Here is a 17,285-nt window from a genome sequence, read left to right on the forward strand (position 1 = left end):
GATATATGCAAACTTACATTTCTTTTCATCTGTTGAGCTTGGCAAGAATGAGGTTCCTGACTTATTAGAGTCATCACATTTCTTTGTCCTGTGTTTGCAGCCCCTACTCCCCGGCGGCGTGTCCTAAGAGCGACTCAGAGCTGGAGGTGAAACCTGCTGGGAGCCTGCTCAGATCCGAGTCCCACATGGAGTGGACGTGGGGAGGGTTCCCAGAGTCCACCAAGGTAGAGGGTTCGCCGGCCTGCGGAGTTGAGGACAAGGTCACAGGAATAGAAGTGGTGGTGGTGCCCTCGTGTGGTCACATAGCGAGGCCGAGTTAACATCTCTGATAACGTTTGTGCTATATTTATAGCGGAAGGAATCCAGCATTATTTTGTGTGTTCCTATTTCATAAATAATGTTGATTATTAACATTTTAATCAGGAAAAAATTTTAAGTTCCTAAAGGAAACTAAAATTTCCACTGAAATTTTAAAATAGGAAATTGATTACAAAAGCTTTTTTGCCAGCTCAGGGTGGAAGAAGAAAGAATTGGAAAGATGCATTTCCTGAGAGGAAGAAAAAAAATGTTTAGACCCTCTAGTTTTTTTTAAATACACATTTTGCTTATTTATGTGATCGCATTGAGATTTGACTGCCCACAGTAACAAACTGCCCACAACGTTTGTTACATTGTTAACAAACACCTTTGACAGTGGTTTAATTTCTAAACAATTCACCTGTTTCAGGTCAGCAAAAGAGAGAGATCTAGGACAGCTATGATTACTCCATCAGAAAATACCCATTTTCGGGTAATTCCCAGCGAGGACAACCTCCTAAGTGAAGTTGAGAAGGATGCTTCTATGGGGGAGACGGTCTGTACCATCGTGAAGCCCAAGCCCCGGGCCCCAGGGAAGCAGAGGAGTGGAGCAGCCTTGGCATCAGGGCCTCAGGAGCCCCCCCAGGGGTCCGATGCCCACCAGCCTCCTCCCCCGTCCTTCGCCGAGGCACCCTCAGAAGCTAAACCAGCCGCTAAAGTCGACTCACCCTCAAAGAAAAGAGGTAATTGGTGGTTTGATTTGGCCTCGGCTGCCCTAAATCTAGGTGGTAAATTTCTCCGGGGTTTCTGGTAGTACTCGGGGGCTGCCGTTGTGTCTGTGCTCCTGACTGGGACCTGCCACACTCAGGGGGGTCACGTGCCCCTGGAGGCAACTCTGACCTCCTCCCTCTCCTGGCCGTAGCTGCTCAGGCCCCTGAGAAGCGTTTATTGAAAAACTTATGAAAGCGTTAAAATCAGTTAATGACTAAAGTTAACCCCTTCAATGACTAGGTGTGTCAATGACGTGAAGTAGAATCCTAAACAGTTATGTTTAACAGAAAAAATTAGACTAGAGAAATGCTTACACCTGAAACATCTGGTTAGTTGAGGCCAAACTAAGTACTTTTGTTGCAATAATATGGGCCCTAAATAAGTGCACACCAATTACTAGTGTGTGTTCTCTTCTTTTGATTGTTGATTGGAATCCTCTAACAGTTAGAAGGCAGGGTGCAGCTCCTGGCTCAGCAGCTCTCACTTTTGGAAAGTAGTTGACATCCATCAGAACATTCTTACGGTTGAAAAATATAAAGTTATCCATTGATACTGGATACAGTATATCTGAACACTGGCTTTGGGCCTATTTTTAGGGAAGTAAAACCTTCCTTAAAAATACTCAATTGTCACATAGAGCCAAATACCTACTTCACTTTTCAAAAAATGCCAGCACCATAAGTTAGATGATCACAAACTGACTTAATAGCCACTACAGGTATGGGCCTTCAGGGTCACTCAGAAACAGTTCCTTTAAAATAAAAGAATATGACTGTCAGGGGTGTTTGTGGCCACATGTGCTCACCCGGCTGGTGAGGAACTCGGTACCTGCTTCTTCCTAGCTCAGCCCATCTTCTCAAATCACGTGTGCTACTCTAAGAACTGCTAAGGGGGCATCCTGTGTTCCGGTTTTAGTCCAGGGAATAATGACTCCTGTTCTTGGCACTCAAGGCAGGAACTGACTGGAGATAGAACACTGAGTGGTGTTTCCACCATGGATTTGGCCTCATTCTTTATTCCCTCCAACTTTTTTTTTTTAAAGAGTTTTATTAGCAACTAATCAAGATGCTTTTTTTTTCCCCCCCGGTACGCGGGCCTGTCACTGCTGTGGCCTCTCCCATTGCGGAGCACAGGCCCCGGATGCGCAGGCCCAGCGGCCATGGCTCATGGGCCCAGCTGCTCCGCGGCATGTGGAATCCTCCTGGACCGGCGCACAGACCCGCGTCCCCTGCGTCGGCAGGCGGACTCTCAACCACTGCGCCACCAGGGAAGCCCAGTGTTTGGTTTTTGTGTTTAATCTTTTTTTGTTTAGAACAGCTCGTGTGCTTGTGCGCACACGAGTGCACACACCCGCCACTACCACTCTTTCCCCCTCTGTACCCATGATACTGACCTTTTGAGGAGCCCAGGCTATTGTCTTGTGTACTTACTTTCTCACAGTCTGGATGTATCTGATTGTTTTTTCAAGGTGACATTCCCGTATTTCCTTAAACTGGAACTTAAGTCTTCTAACATTAAAAAAAAAAAAAGTAAAAATAAACAAGTGAAACTAAGTTTACTAATGTATTCTATCTAAAGCAGTAAATTCAAACTACTATAGTTTTAACAACTAATTAATGTAGAAGTTATGGATATATTTTACATTTTTTATAGTAAGCCTTGGAAAGCTGGTGTGTGTTTTTCTTTTTTTTTTTTTAACATCATTGTTCTTTGGATATATACAAATTAAAACCAGAATGACCAAAATAAAAATAGTAGCGCCATCAAATGTTGGTGAGGAAGCAGAGGCATTGGATCATAATTTTGGGAAAATATACCAGACAAGTGAAAATTACGTTCACACAAAAACCTGTACGGTAATTTTAATAGCAGATTTATACTTAATAGTCTCAAACTAGAAACAACCCAGATGTCCTTTGAATGGTGAATGGTTAAGCAACCTGTAATAAGTACTTCATACCATGAAATACTAAGGGAAAAAAAGGAACAAACTAGTGATAATACGCAAGAACTTGGATGAATCTGAGGAAATTATGATGAGTAAAGAAAGCAAGCAAGCCAATGTCAAAAAGTTACATGTTGTATGATGTTATTTATATAACATGCTTGAAGTTACCAAGTTAGAGAAGGGAAGAACAGATTAGCGGCCGCCGGGGGTTAGCAGTGGGGTGGGGGAGGGAACAAGAGAGAAGTGGGTAGAGCTGTAAACGGTCGCAGCAGGATCTGTGTGGTGACAGTATTTTATATTGACTGTGATGGTAGACGCCTGAAGCGCACGTGTTGAAATAGCATAGAACTAAAGATAAACACGCACACACTTCTCATGTTTTACAGACCTCACTCAGATTAGGTCAGGTCACGTGCACAGCAGCCACGTGTGGCAGTGATGAGTGGGCAGCACAGCTCTAGAGGCGTGATTGGATTTGGGTTAAATGTTCTTTATGTTTTGAATTAAAGATGCTCCCTACTGCATCTCATCATGCCCCACTATGAGATGCTAACCGTGATCCTGTGTCGAAGGGCATTGACTGCCAGGTTTGCCCATGGTGAGGGGTCCTGCCCTCCGCAGGCACCGAGCAAGCACCCTGTTCCCCGCAAGCCTCCCCTCATGGCGTTAGAATGATGGCCTCTTTCTCGATGCTGGTGGTCACATCAGGTTCGGGTTCGGTCTCCTTTGTTCGTGCTGTAAATATAATAAACGTTAACCTTCAAGTGTAAACGATTTAGGGCCCAGGATTATTCACGTGAGAGCAGGTGAAAGAATGCGTGACTCAGCGCGTGTTTATTGGGCGGCTGTCAGGAGCGCGACCCTGACGCCCTCTTCCATTCGCATGGATGATGAGAACCCACACAGGGAAAGAGGTTAGTTGACACCTTTAAAAATACAACGTAATTCCAATCATGGTCTGTTTTATTACTTGCAAACCTTTGTTTTCTTGCAGAGTTGTAAATGAAGAATAACCAAGTTCTCATCTCCAATTTTTTTTTCCTTTAAATGAAAACAGGTGTCCACAAGAGAAGCCAACACCAGGGACCTGATGATATTTACCTGGATGACTTAAAGGCACTAGAACCTGAGGTTGCAGCTCTCTATTTCCCCAAAAGGTAGTGGATTTTATATTGAAGAGTGGGCAGCTCTGAAATATTCTCGATGTTTCTAGAGCAAAGCATTCTGTCTGAGAAAAAGGAGCAAGGGGATGGTATCCTTTAGCTAAGTTGGATGATTGCTTCAGATTTTGGAAAATTCAGAAATTGTGCATGTGTTGTTTTGACTATAGTGATTTGAAATTAATAATTTACCTATTTATGAAAAAATTTTCAATACAGTAAGAAGGTAAGGTGCACTAGTGAAGCCTACCTAAGGGCCTAACAGTGGACCTGACTTCAGTTTAGCACCTCCTGTTCATTAGCATTTGTTTCCTTTACTATGTGTTTTAAAGGTAGAATATCTTTGTTTAGAGCTACTTTACAAAGGAGGCCTTCACTCTTCAGTGAGTCTCCGCTTGCAGTCCTGGGTCTGGTGGGGCCCCTTTCCAGGGCCTGTGCACCCCTGGAGCTCAGCTCTCAGCACGCCCTGGCACCCCCTCCCCCTTCTTCTCCATGACTCTCACCTTGGAATAACACTGAGATCTCAGCAGGGATAGACTTGCATTGTTTTCCCAAGGTCACTTCCATTCTTGGGGAAATTCCATGATAATTATCTATGATTATAAAAAACAATTTACTTTTCTCGAGAGAAGTATGGCTTGAATATGCTGAGCCATAGTCACACATAATTAAAGATTTTTAGGTAAATTATTGAAAAGCATGTCTTAAGTTTTTATTTAAAATAGAAAGATGGGATTGAAAAGAGGATACTTAAATTTTTACAGATATTTTTGGAAGGTCCTTAAAACTCCTTCCTAGCTTTCTGCCCTACATTTGTCTCCAAGTATCCACTTCTTTTGAAGTAATAGCTGGGCTTTTAAGGCGAGAGAACTGAAAACTGGTCCTTTTTTTTTTCCAATAAGAAAGTTAAAATGTAAACTGTCTTAAAATTATCTCTTTGTTTCCAATCTCCCAGTCCTTAATCATTTATTTACACTGGGATTCCTAAGGCAGATTTCTTAGTTTCCCTTTTAAAAACTGGGGAAGCGTGACTACTGCAGTGGCCTCCCTGTGCTGTTATAACTTCACCGTCTGGGACTGTTGCCATTCACCAAGCAGGCCTCTTACCTCAGAAGCTGGTTGTTTCTTGAGACATTCATAAACATTTAGAGACAGTGAGATTATTGAAATGCTCGTAAGCATTTGTTGTATCATCGTGACCATTGCCGTCTTGACTGAATAGCCAGTATTTGTAATTAGAGCTCAACTTTACCCTAAATCACATCAGTCTCATGGGTTTGGTGGCCTGTTGAGTCAGGTGGGTCCTCTGTATTTAAGTGGTGGCGTCGGTGAGGGTCACACCAGCTGCTCTGACTGATAAAAACTCAAGACCTTGGTGGCTTGGCCACAGCAGTTTATTTCTTGCTCACGTGATGCTGTTCTAGTGCTGGTGTTTGGTGGGAGGCCTTGCACACGGGCTCAGGAGCGCAAGCTCCTTCCATCCTGAGACTCCACCATGCCCTCCGGGGCCTCAGTGGGGAGAGGAGAGGATCACACGGGGCAGTTTGTTCAGGGGCCCAGCTTGGGGACAACGCAGCACACGCCTTCTGTCCACTTGGACAGCTCAGTCATCTGATCAGGTGGCCACATGTGACTGCAGGGGGACCTAGCCATGTGCCTAGGAGGTTGAAGACAAGGGTGTTTGTGTTTTACCCCAGGGGTCGGCCTGCACTGGGACCCCAGCATAACAGCAGGTTTTGCTGCTTTAAGTGGCTTTGGCTTTTTCACCATTTCCAGTGAGGAACACATTCTGTTGATCCGATTGATCTCAATATTGTGATATGTGTGTACATTGCTCTTAGGAGAGAGAATTCCCAAAAACCTGATATCCCAAAACCTAAGGTTTTCTTCAGAGGCTCCAATACAGAACATGATCGTGTTCGAAACTGCTTTTCTATTTATGACATGTCTGTACGTTGCTGCCACCTACTGTTCAAATTTCAGATTTTTTCCTGACGATCATATAACTTCACTGGACAGCGTACATTCATATACTGGCTATTTTTTAAAAAAAAAAAAGTAAAAGAATTTGAAAATTCTAGAACAGTATTTCAATGTGACATTGAAATAGAGCAGTAAACATTCATGACTAAGAGACTGACGGCGTCATTGCCTTGGGTTTTTTTCTCTCAAACTTATGCTCCATTACAGAAAGTTTCCTTTAGGATCAGCTTCTAAGACCTAGCTTTTGTGCCTTATTTAGAAAAGTGAAAATATTGAATACCCTCGACTTTGGTTCTGGCGCTCACTAGTGTAAGAACAGCTTATTTCTAGTTTCTCAGTACATTTCTTTCTTGAGGTGTGTCTAGGCTCCTGAGAATTTTCACTTGGTTAATTTCTGTGTTGTATTTTGTGAAGTAACATGATTTAGAAAAGCCTTGTTTGTAAAAGTAATACAACCTTGGACTACGGCATTTTCTACAGGATATATATAGCACTGCAGCCTTTCTAGGAAGTTAAGATCAAAAGGTGTTCAAACATCAGATTTTTCTTAATTACTGTCATTTTCATCATACAGATGTAAATAAATGCTTATAACTCTTATGCCCCTTTAAGTCAAAACGTCCATCTTTGAAAAGTTTGCATTATTGTGAATGACGGTAGTGGTGTTTGTGACGTGTTCACTGTATTCAGTTAATTCCTCAGCAGTGCTGTTAGGTTATTTCAGTGTCATCTGTGATAGGATTCTCAACACTCCCTAAGGAAAGCCGCGTCCGATGGCCGGTCAGCCGGCTTCTGTTCACAGCGCCCAGGGAGCCCTGTGGTTGGGAAGCTGGGAACACGGGCAGCTGTGTTAAGGCCATGCTTTCCTCCCGCAGCGAGTCGGAGCCCGGCTCCAGGCAGTGGCCCGAGTCCGACACGCTCTCTGGCTCCCAGTCCCCACAGTCTGTGGGCAGCGCGGCCGCCGACAGCGGCACCGAGTGCCTCTCGGACTCTGCCATGGACTTGCCCGACGTCACCCTGTCCCTCTGCGGGGGCCTCAGTGAGAACGGAGAGATTTCTAAAGGTAGGCCAGCAGCCACTCCTGCCCCGCTGAGAAAGCAGCCTCGAGCCGTTGTGGGAATCCAGCTCGCGGGGTCTTGTGCAGGTAACCAGGGTCCGCCTTTGCTGTCGGACTCTTGGCCCTTCACTTAGGTACCTCGTGTTGGGGTACAGGTAAGTGGGTGGGAGAGGGCACATGTCTGGGGCCAAGGTCTCGGGCGGCCCGCCTGCTGGGCGACCGGGGTCAGCGCAGCTCTGGCCACCTTCTCTTCTGTAAGGTTGTTGGAAGAATAGTTGTGGGACTGGGGCCTGGCTGCCCCGAGCCTGAGACAGGAGAGGAGGGCCTGAGGCTGCCAAAATTGATTGTCTTCTGAGTAGATGGATGTTTCTGGCTAAAGGTAGAAGGGGTTACTTTCTGTCTCATCTTGAGAGTTGGCGCAGGAGAGTAAAGGTGCTCAAGACAAGACAAGGGAGCTGCTTAGCGGGGCCAGTTCAGACGACTCTGCTGTGGCTTGAGCAGCCGTGTGTACGTCTGTCCCAAGTTATTTGGCCTTTCTGGTTTTCCCTCCTTTTGTAAACTGAACTCTTCTTAATGTTTTCTCAGTTTGGCTAGTGGCCCTTGATTGACTTTCCTCTAAGGAAAGATTTTCTTTTTACAACTAACATCACCCTTCATCTTCTGCATGTGGCAGGCCAGGCACTCTGAGCTTCACGTCTGTGCTTCCCTGAATCTTCTTCTTAGCATCACAGGGTGATCACTGTGCCTCTTTTCCGCCTCTTAATTCTATTTGTTTGTTTTACTTTTTGCTAGAAATTAAGAGCGTGTTATTATGGCCAGTGGTTCCTTCTAGGGACAAAGTTAAATAGGTCACATTTTAATTATAATCCTCATAAGCCTTCACTTTAAAAAATATAGGTGGAGGAGGGGATATACAATTTATGTAAACTATAAAATTTATACTTAAAAAGAATATTGTTCACTTAGGTAGAGTTTGTCATTGGGGGAGGCAGAAACGGCAAGTAAAAGTAATAAATACACAGATTGCCAGGAGGAACAACCCCAGGGAGAATTGTCTCTGTTGGCCTGCATTAGAGTGCAGGGTTGCGATCAGCATACAGAAATTCATGCACAGTTCTCGTTTATTCTGCAAGAGCTTGGGATTTATTTCTTGACGAGACCCTACGCCAAATTCTGGTGTGTGTTTGGTTTTTATCCTCCAAGCACTGTAAAATGTTTTGATTGTTTTTTCTAACGTAGCTTGTACTTGTGCACTTAATGCTGTGAGACCCCTACGAGTATTCCCCAGGTATGCAGTCTCTCCTGCTTAGAAGAATGAAGCTCACAGTTTTCACTGGTTATGGAGTGGAGTGTGTGCGCATCTGTGCCTTCGTATCTTCCTCCCTCTCGCCACATCTGTAATCTATTTTCCTAGGAGTCCTGGTTTATCCCTTTCTCCCATTTTTCTTTGTTTGGTTGGTTGGTTTTTGGTTTTGTTTTTTCCCATCTGTGGGAGGAGTGGTAGCAGAGGGGGAGTAGAAAAGAAGTGTTCTTTCTTGTCCTGGGGAAAAAAAAACCTCAAGTGTCTGACATTTGCTTTTGATGCATATAGAAAAAAAAGTTAGTTGGTGGGTTTTTTGTTTGTTTGTTTTAAAGGACTTTTTTTAATCTTATAGTCCCTTCAATGTAGGTAGTATTGTGATAATCTCATATCGGTATTTATTTATGTAATCTCTAACCAAATGGATAATTATTGTTTTACACTGCAGAGAAATTTATGGAGCATATCATTACTTACCATGAATTTGCAGAAAACCCTGGACTTATAGACAATCCCAACCTTGTAATACGGATATATAACCGGTAAGTACTCTTGCTTTTGTAATTATTAAATACTCTTGCAGGTTTTTTTCCCCAAGTGCTGTTTTTAACCATTACAGTCTTTCTCGCTATAAAATATGACATTTCATATAAACGAGCTAATGGGCAGTTGAGTGACTTTGAAGTGAAGGTAAAGCCTCAGCTTTATTTTCAAATGAGGTGTTGAAATGCTACTGTTTTATATTGGGTGGACCAAAAAGTGCCTTCAGTTTTTTAAGTAAAATTAAAGGCACATTTTTCATTTTCACCAAGAACTTTATTGAACAACGTATTCACCCTTTTGTTCCACTACCTTCTGCCATTTTTCAGGCAACTTCGTAATTCCATCTTCCCAAAACTTTTTATCTTTTTTGAGCAAAGAACTCTTCCAGGTGCCTTTTGCAGTCTTCCAGGGAATTGAAATTTTCTTCCATTAAGAGGATTTTGTAAAGACCTAAATAAATGGAAATCAGAAGGTGCAATGTCTTGTGAATATGGCAGATGAATCAGAACTTCCCAGCCAAGCTGTAACAGTTTTTGCCGGTCATCAAAGAAACATGCGGTCTTGTGTTACCCTGATGGAAGATTACACGTTTTCTGTTGACTAATTCTGGTCGCTTTTCGTCAAGTGCCGCTTTCAGTTGGTCTAATTGGGAGACGTACTTGTTGGAATTAATCATTTGGTTTTCCGGAAGGAGCTCATAATAGAGGACTCCCTTCCAACCCCACCACATATACAACATCACCTTCTTTGGATGAAGACTGGCCTTTGGTGTGGTTGGTGGTGGTTCATTTCGCTTGCCCCACGCTCTCTTCCATTCCACATTGTTGTACAGTATCCACTTTTCATCGCCCATCACAATTTGCTTTAAAAACGGAGCGTTTTCATTACATTTCAATAGAGAATCACATGCAGAAATATGGTCAAGAAGGTTTTTTTCCCTTAACTTATGTGGAACCCAAACATCAAAGCGATTCACATAACCAGGCTGGTGCAGATGATTTTCATACTCGTATTTTGAGTATGTCAGCTGTCTCCCATGTGATATAACGTTGATTGTTCTCAATTATGGTTTTGGTTTGATCACTGTCAACTTCAGCTGGTCTACCCTGACTGTGGAGCATCATCCAGTGAAAGTCTCCAGCACGAAACTTCACAAACCACTTTTGAAACGTTCAATCAGTCACAACACCTTCTCCATACACTGCACAAATCTTTTTGTGCATTTCAGTTGCATTTTTACCTTTCTTGAAATCATAAAGCATAGTATGCTGACAACATTGCCTTTTTCTTCCATCTTCAGTGTTAAAATGGCTACACAAAAATTCACCAATTTATGGGCTTCCCTGGTGGCGCAGTGGTTGAGTCCACCTGCCGATGCAGGGGACACGGGTTCGTGCTCCGGTCCGGGAAGATCCCACATGCCACGGAGTGGCTGGGCCCGTGAGCCATGGCCGCTGAGCCTGCGCGTCTGGAGCCTGTGCTCCGCAACGGGAGAGGCCACAGCAGTGAGAGGCCTGCGTACTGCCAAAAAAACCCCACCAATTTTGATGCCTTTCTTTCTTTTAAATTTATTTATTTATTTATTTTTGGTTGCATTGGGTCTTCGTTGCTGCGCGCGGGCTTTCTCTAGTTGCGGCGAGTGGGGGCTACTCTTCGTTGTAGTGTGTGGGCTTCTCATTGCGGTGGCTTCTCATTGCGAAGCATGGGCTCTAGGTGCGCGGGCTTCAGTAGTTGTGGCTCACGAGCTCTAGAGCGCAGGCTCAGTAGTTGTGGCGCATGGACTTAGTTGCTCTGCAGCATGTGGGATCTTCCTGGACCAGGGATCGAACCCGTGTCCCCTGCATTGGCAGGCGGGTGCTTAACCACTGCGCCACCAGGGAAGCCCCATAAGTCTTTTTTTAAATGCATGCTGATGTGACACCTGTCACAATACAATCTAACAAAATTGTTTCAAATGAAGTTAAAGACAACTGAGTGCTACTAGAGCCATCCTGCGGAAAAAACCGAGCAAACCTTTTGGCCTACCCAGTACATTGTGCTGCTTCTCTGCTCAGAGAAGTTTGGCTTGAAGCAAAGATTACTTATGTGGCAAGCAACTGAGCTGATCATCTTTTCATTGAAGAGAATAAGGCATTTTATGTGGTATTTCTCCCTCCCACCCTCTCCTCTCTTGTGTGATGGTCTTGCACGGTTTTACTCTCACAGTTACTACAACTGGGCGTTGGCGGCTCCCATGATCCTCAGCCTGCAGGTCTTCCAGAAGAGCTTACCTAAGGTGAGATCCTCCACTGTTTGTTGCCCCCTCGGAGGTATCTACAGCATGTAGTGCTTCGAAAAATCCGGATGTGCATATTTCTAAACTGGGTACTGTTCAGTTTTATTTAATATTCTAAAATTAATATTGTCACTCAAATTATCTCATACCCCAAAGTGTAGGAAATTAGCTGGGCTGCCATATCTTTGCCATTTTTACTAGATATTTATACCGGTTTCTGATGGTATATGAAGGTTGAGAGGTTTTACTAATTGTTAGTTAAATATAGAAGAAATGAAAACATTTCCTCCCATTAATATGGAAAGAAGCAGCAAGAAGAGGGTATGTGGCCACCAGAAGCGTGGCATCGGTGTGATTCATTCAGCTTGTGGTTAAAAAGTCTGTTATGTAGAACACGAAGCTTTGCTTTGAATCTGTCCACCAAGATGACATCATCAGCCTAGCTCTGGTCCTCATAACTCATGAGAACCACATTTCCCAAGGGTAGAGAAATGAGAGCAGGCTGCCTGCCAGCCCCTAAGAGGGCTGCTCCTACGTAGCCAGACCACCCAATCTCATACCACAGGACTGCCACAAAAGAGGACACTGTCCATCTTTCAGAGGAGTCTGGGAGGTGTGGAAAGCGTTGCTCACCATCCTACACGTTAATGGTTGAAAGGAGTCGAGTGCCTTGTGACTGACAGATGGCTTGACTCACCTGTGTTGATTGTTTTCAGGCCACAGTTGAGTCCTGGGTCAAAGATAAGATGCCAAAGAAATCTGGTCGCTGGTGGTTTTGGCGTAAGAGAGAGAGCATAACCAAACAGGTAACTGAGCTGGAGGTAATCCTTTCCATGGGCTGAAAAGAAGTGAATCTTTGGTTTATTCAAAAAAAACCTTTTTGCCAAGCACAAGTCAAGTTGGGCCACATAATGCTCTTTTAATAATAGTAGTCACTGTGTTTGAACAGTTAACGTGTGCAGGTCTCATGCTAGGTGCTTCACATGCATTACCTCTCACCTTTACTACAGCCCAGCAGTGTAGGTGTTTGGATTCCTGTTTTACATGTGAGGAAGCTGGAGCACAAGGAGGTGATGTAGCTTGACCGAGGGCACGTAACTGGTGAGGGCTGGAGCTGGGCTGTGACCTTAAGTCTGCCCCAAGAGCTGATGCCGTTTCCACCGTGCTGTGTCACCGGGTGGAAGCCAGAGCTTGCCACCTTCCCCCACTGGAGAGAGGGGCATCAGTCCCCTCTGTTCTGCAGGTCCAGCATCCCTGCCGTGGACCTAGTCGTATTATACTGTGTGACTGAGCTGGTGCTCTCTCAACAATTCCTGCCCCTGACTTTGTGGCGGCAGCTCTTTGCACAAACAGCATATGACTTCTCTCTCAGGTTTCTGTCCTTTTGGCTCAAGCTAGAGGAAGTTTGTTTCTTAAGCGTTTTTAAGTTGCGCATTCAGAAAGCGGTTTTGCTCGTTCCTGGAGCGCTGCTGATGGACCTCTGCTGTCCGTAGGGGAGAGCTGCACACTGTCACTGTTATCTTGCCGTTCCAGCTGCCAGAGGCCAAGGAAGGGAAATCGGAGGTGCCGCCGCCCATCGACCAGCCGTCGAGTGCGAAGGAGCCGGCCAGTGGCAGGTGGGGGCCCCCGGTCTCTCCAGACTCCCCCGCCTTGGCCATTGCATTCAAGCTGATGTTGGCCGTTTTGTTTAATTCTTAGTCAGAAATGTCTTTGTCCTGTGGACGTTCGTGACAGTCAGTGGCTTCCTTCTGCAGATGATAACTTCTGCTTTTCTTTTAAAAATATCATCAGCTTCAGGGCTTCCCTGGCGGTCCAGTGTTAGGACTCAGCACTGTCACTGCTGGGGCCCCGGGTTCAGTCCCTGGTCAGGGAACCAAGATCCCGCAAGCCATGACGTGTAGCATGGCTGTGTGTGTGTGTGTGTACACACTGTATCATCAGCTTACAGTAAATATACTCCTCACTGCTTCCTGAATACCTTGCTCCTGTCCTGGAGCCGTGGACTCGGATGCCCTGAAATGCAGGCCTTTGGGAAGCAGATCTTGTGGACTTGTGAGATGTGCTGTCCCTGGTGCCCTGCTGCCTGGCTGTCAGGCACAGCAGGGGAGACGTAACAGGATCTGAGTTGGGCGTGGGTCCCTTTCTTTCTTGGAAGGAGTGGAGCCGCCTTGGACATGTGGATTGGCTGCCCCGAGGGGAGGCGCCACGACATACCCCATTCTTGTTTCTCACACCGTTTCTTGCTCCATCAGGTTCTTTTCTCTTCCCATTCTCTAAACACTTGGGTTTATCTGTCTTCTTGCTCTTTACCTTCTTCTTTTGAAAGGACTGTATAAAATCTTGTTCGTTTCTTAAATCACTAAGAAAGATTCTAAAGATTTGTATCTTTAGAAACATACATATCCTTTTCAACAAGAATCAGCGGGCCTAGTAGCATTCACTGGTTGGAGCAGAAAATGGCCAGTCACAGTGGGAGAGTAACCGCCGGCCAGTTGTAGAGGGAGGAGGAATACGCAGGTGTGGGCCCTGGCTCTGGGGGACGGCTCCTCCTGGAATGGGTTTGGGACCTCCTTCTCTTCTCGATCCTGAATGAAAAGCTGTCGTCTGTAAAACGCTCCGCTGCCTCTTCAGTAACGGGGTTGTGTTGAACAGGCCGGCTGAGGAAGACTCATCGAGTGACGAGGGGTCCCAGGAGCTGGAAGAAGCCATCCAAGTGGACCCCATCCCTGCGGAGCCGCCGAGCCACAGCAGCACCACCTCCTATAAGAAGTCTCTTCGTCTGTCCTCAGACCAGATCGTGAGTTGCATGTGGTCTGGGTGGATCCCGGTCACGTGAGCTCAGTAACTGTCTAACTCGACGGGTCTCCTCTCCTGTCCACCTGGCCCCAAGCCTTACACACGCGGCCCAGCGTGTGGTGGTGGAAATGCTCACCTGCGTCCAGGAGAGCAGCGTCCCTCACACCGGGACCACCTGAGGACCTGCAGCACGCTTCTTCCTCCTCCACCCCCGGGCCTCCCACCTCCGTGTCTGGGAGTGAACCAGGGCATCTGTGTTCTCAGCCTGTTTCCAGGATGAATCTTACACGTCTGGCCCGGCACTAGGCCACACACTGTCTTTTAGGAGCCACACCATAGGGAAATGACATTTTCTTACTTAGATGCAGTTTCCCCCTTCCTGTTTATTTCCCACTCCCTGACTTCCACCCATTTTCAATATGAAATTGTCCTGCTGTGCTCCAGGGCAGTCCCGGGTATAGAGGAGAAAAGGTTGGCGGGGGGGCGGGGCGGGTTGTGATCAGAAAAGTGCCTGGCACCTAACACATGGTTCAGGCAGTGGCTCGTGTGAGCCACGGGCGCAGCCCTGGGCCGTCCTCCCTGAGCTGGGGTCCCAAAACGCTGCTGCTGGTTTGGGGAATGTTCAGATTCTGTTCCAAAACTGTGTTTTCCACTGATTTTCTTTGCTTTTTTTTTTTTTTTTTTAACAGTTACTATGTCTTGTGTATTTCTGTCCATTCTTTCTGTGTTCACACACACACACACACACACACTTACATATTTAAGAGGCTGGGATCCTTTTTCACGTAACGTTTTGTCATAAGCAATTTCTCTGACCACATATTCCTGGAAAGTGTGACTTAATTGTTGCATGTAATTCCATCAAAGTGATGTTCTATTAATTTTCAAATCTCTGATTTTGTTTACTCTTATACTTTTTATAAAAGGCAAAACTGAAGCTCCAAGACGGCCCAAATGATGTCGTGTTTAGCATTACAACCCAGTATCAAGGCACCTGCCGCTGTGCGGGGACCATTTACCTGTGGGACTGGAACGACAAGGTCATCATTTCTGACATCGACGGGACGATAACCAAGTAAGCAGGAGCCTTGGGGTGACAGGGAAGGGCGCCCAGCTCAGTGTGTGGTGGGGGGGTGGGTCCCTCACCTGGGCAACCAGCCACCATCAGGAGAGTTTTTAAACTATACACACTGAGACGTCCTGAGTGCGGTCCCCACAGAGTCGTCTTATGGAGGGAGGAAATAGGTGGGACCATACAGACGTAACGTCAAAAATAACACTTGGGGAATTCCCTGGAGGCCCAGTGGTTATGAGTGCGGTGGCCCAGGTTCAGTCCCTGGTTGGGGAACTGAGATCCCGCAAGCCGTGCAGCGCAGCCAAAAAAAAAAATACTAATGATAACTTCGGGGAGGGTTTAGTTACTTGGTCTCCAAATTCTGGTATGGGGGGAAGAAGAAGCTGTTGAGATTAGGGAGGAGAAAAACAGGATGTGTGGTGGTCCGTTCCCTCATGTCTAATCGCCCTTCTGGAAGCTCCTGGCGGGGTCCGTGTCTCCTGTGCACAGGCCAAGGAAACCGCCTTTGGGGATTGTCCCTCCACCCCTCCCCCATCCAGCAGCTGCTGGCAGCTCGTATTTAACTAAACAGGTGAACACTTGGCTTTACATGCTTGATTCCTGATACCTTTTTCTGTTTCTGCCCTCTTAGGTCTGATGCTTTAGGACAGATCCTTCCACAGCTGGGTAAAGACTGGACTCATCAGGGTATCGCAAAGCTCTACCATGCCATCAATGAGTAGGTATCCCGATCCACGTGTCTGGTGAGCTAGAATTTTGCTTGAACTATAGAAAAAGAGTGTTCATCAGCCAGTCCACAGAAATCTTGTTCATGATCCAGCTATTCCCGCTCTCCTTTCCCACCCCTTCCTAGAGCCTCACGCAGGGGAAAGTGTGAGCCGCCGTCTGTGGGACAGGAGCTCTGTGCCTGGCATGGTATGCATTGTTATGCATGTTAACCTCGTCATCTTGTTTTCACAGGGCTGTGGGCTGTAGGCACTGCCTGTGTCTATAATCATAGCTGTACTTGGGGGTTTTAGCTGTAATTTAACAAGAGAGCCAATTTTCAGTTTTGGTTTTTTGAGTATTTTTAATTGTATTTCTTTAAGTAGGTAATACACGCATGCATGGGGTAATCAGTTTATCATGGGGTCCTCTCTGTCAGAGTACTTTTTTTGTGCTTTTTGTGAGAAAATAGTGCCGTGGCCTTTGTGGGCTCCCAATACCTATGAGTTAAGTTGATCTGCAGAATTACAGTGTCTTAAGCACAAGTTGAAAATGTCACAATATGAAAATTATGAGTATGTCAGTTACCCAGGTAAAGTTTTGCTCCTTGTTTTATAGAATGATTTGCATTCTGGAAATCGCCTATATAAGTAAAATCCTTTGTATCTTTCATCTATAGCAGATTGTTTAAAGATAACCTCAAATTTTTGTCTGTTTTGTAATTTGGCTTCCGTGGACCAGATGCTGAAGCTATATCATTACTTGTAAATTTAGCGTAATCCCTAGTTGCATGTACCTCCATTTTCCCCCCATGGTGTTTTTGATGGAATGGTGAGATCTTTATAATCCTAACAATTTTTCTATTAAATTTAAGAATTTGATTTTCATAGTAAATGAGAGGAACTTTATTTGGACCTTTAAAAAGAAAAACGCATTTTCCCGCCTTTAGGCAAAGCACACGGGCTAAACAGGACGCGTTCTCTTTCAGGAATGGCTACAAGTTCCTATACTGCTCCGCCCGCGCCATCGGCATGGCCGACATGACCCGCGGCTACTTGCACTGGGTCAACGACAAGGGCACAATCCTGCCCCGCGGCCCCCTGATGCTGTCCCCCAGCAGCCTGTTCTCCGCCTTCCACAGGTGCCTCTGTGTGCGTATGCGTGCGTGTGCGTGCACCTGCGCGCACACGGGGGCCTGACGAGACTGTATCTGTTGCAGAGCTTCTGCATCTTGGTTCCGTATTGTTCTAACTCACACATAGCTCACCTGGTCTGTGTTGGACACAGTTGAGAAGTCAGGTTGGCAAAGGAGGAGAAAGATACTGGTTATGAAGGATTAAAAAAATTGGGTGGTTGTGAGCACTATAAAATCTTT

General features: G+C 45.7%; 1 protein-coding gene across 5 annotated transcripts in view; it reads left to right on the forward strand.

Annotated features, from left to right (window-relative positions):
* The window catches only part of LPIN2 (lipin 2), an 84,631-nt gene that overhangs the window by 62,982 nt on the left and 4,364 nt on the right, over positions 1-17,285 (forward strand). For 4 of the 5 annotated variants that reach the window (XM_060118188.1, XM_060118185.1, XM_060118184.1 and 1 more), the window contains 13 exons: positions 101-224; positions 728-1,040; positions 3,796-3,930; positions 4,074-4,173; positions 7,035-7,222; positions 8,965-9,058; positions 11,265-11,334; positions 12,051-12,140; positions 12,868-12,950; positions 13,987-14,131; positions 15,057-15,205; positions 15,837-15,923; positions 16,899-17,051. In XM_060118188.1, coding sequence (XP_059974171.1) covers positions 101-224; positions 728-1,040; positions 3,796-3,930; positions 4,074-4,173; positions 7,035-7,222; positions 8,965-9,058; positions 11,265-11,334; positions 12,051-12,140; positions 12,868-12,950; positions 13,987-14,131; positions 15,057-15,205; positions 15,837-15,923; positions 16,899-17,051 — 1,731 coding nt within the window. The remainder of the gene's footprint in view (positions 1-100; positions 225-727; positions 1,041-3,795; positions 3,931-4,073; positions 4,174-7,034; positions 7,223-8,964; positions 9,059-11,264; positions 11,335-12,050; positions 12,141-12,867; positions 12,951-13,986; positions 14,132-15,056; positions 15,206-15,836; positions 15,924-16,898; positions 17,052-17,285) is intronic. The other variant, XM_060118187.1, reaches the window with a different exon arrangement.

Source organism: Mesoplodon densirostris, chromosome 15, assembly GCF_025265405.1.
Source record: "Mesoplodon densirostris isolate mMesDen1 chromosome 15, mMesDen1 primary haplotype, whole genome shotgun sequence".
In the NCBI taxonomy this organism is placed as follows: Eukaryota; Metazoa; Chordata; class Mammalia; order Artiodactyla; family Ziphiidae; genus Mesoplodon; species Mesoplodon densirostris.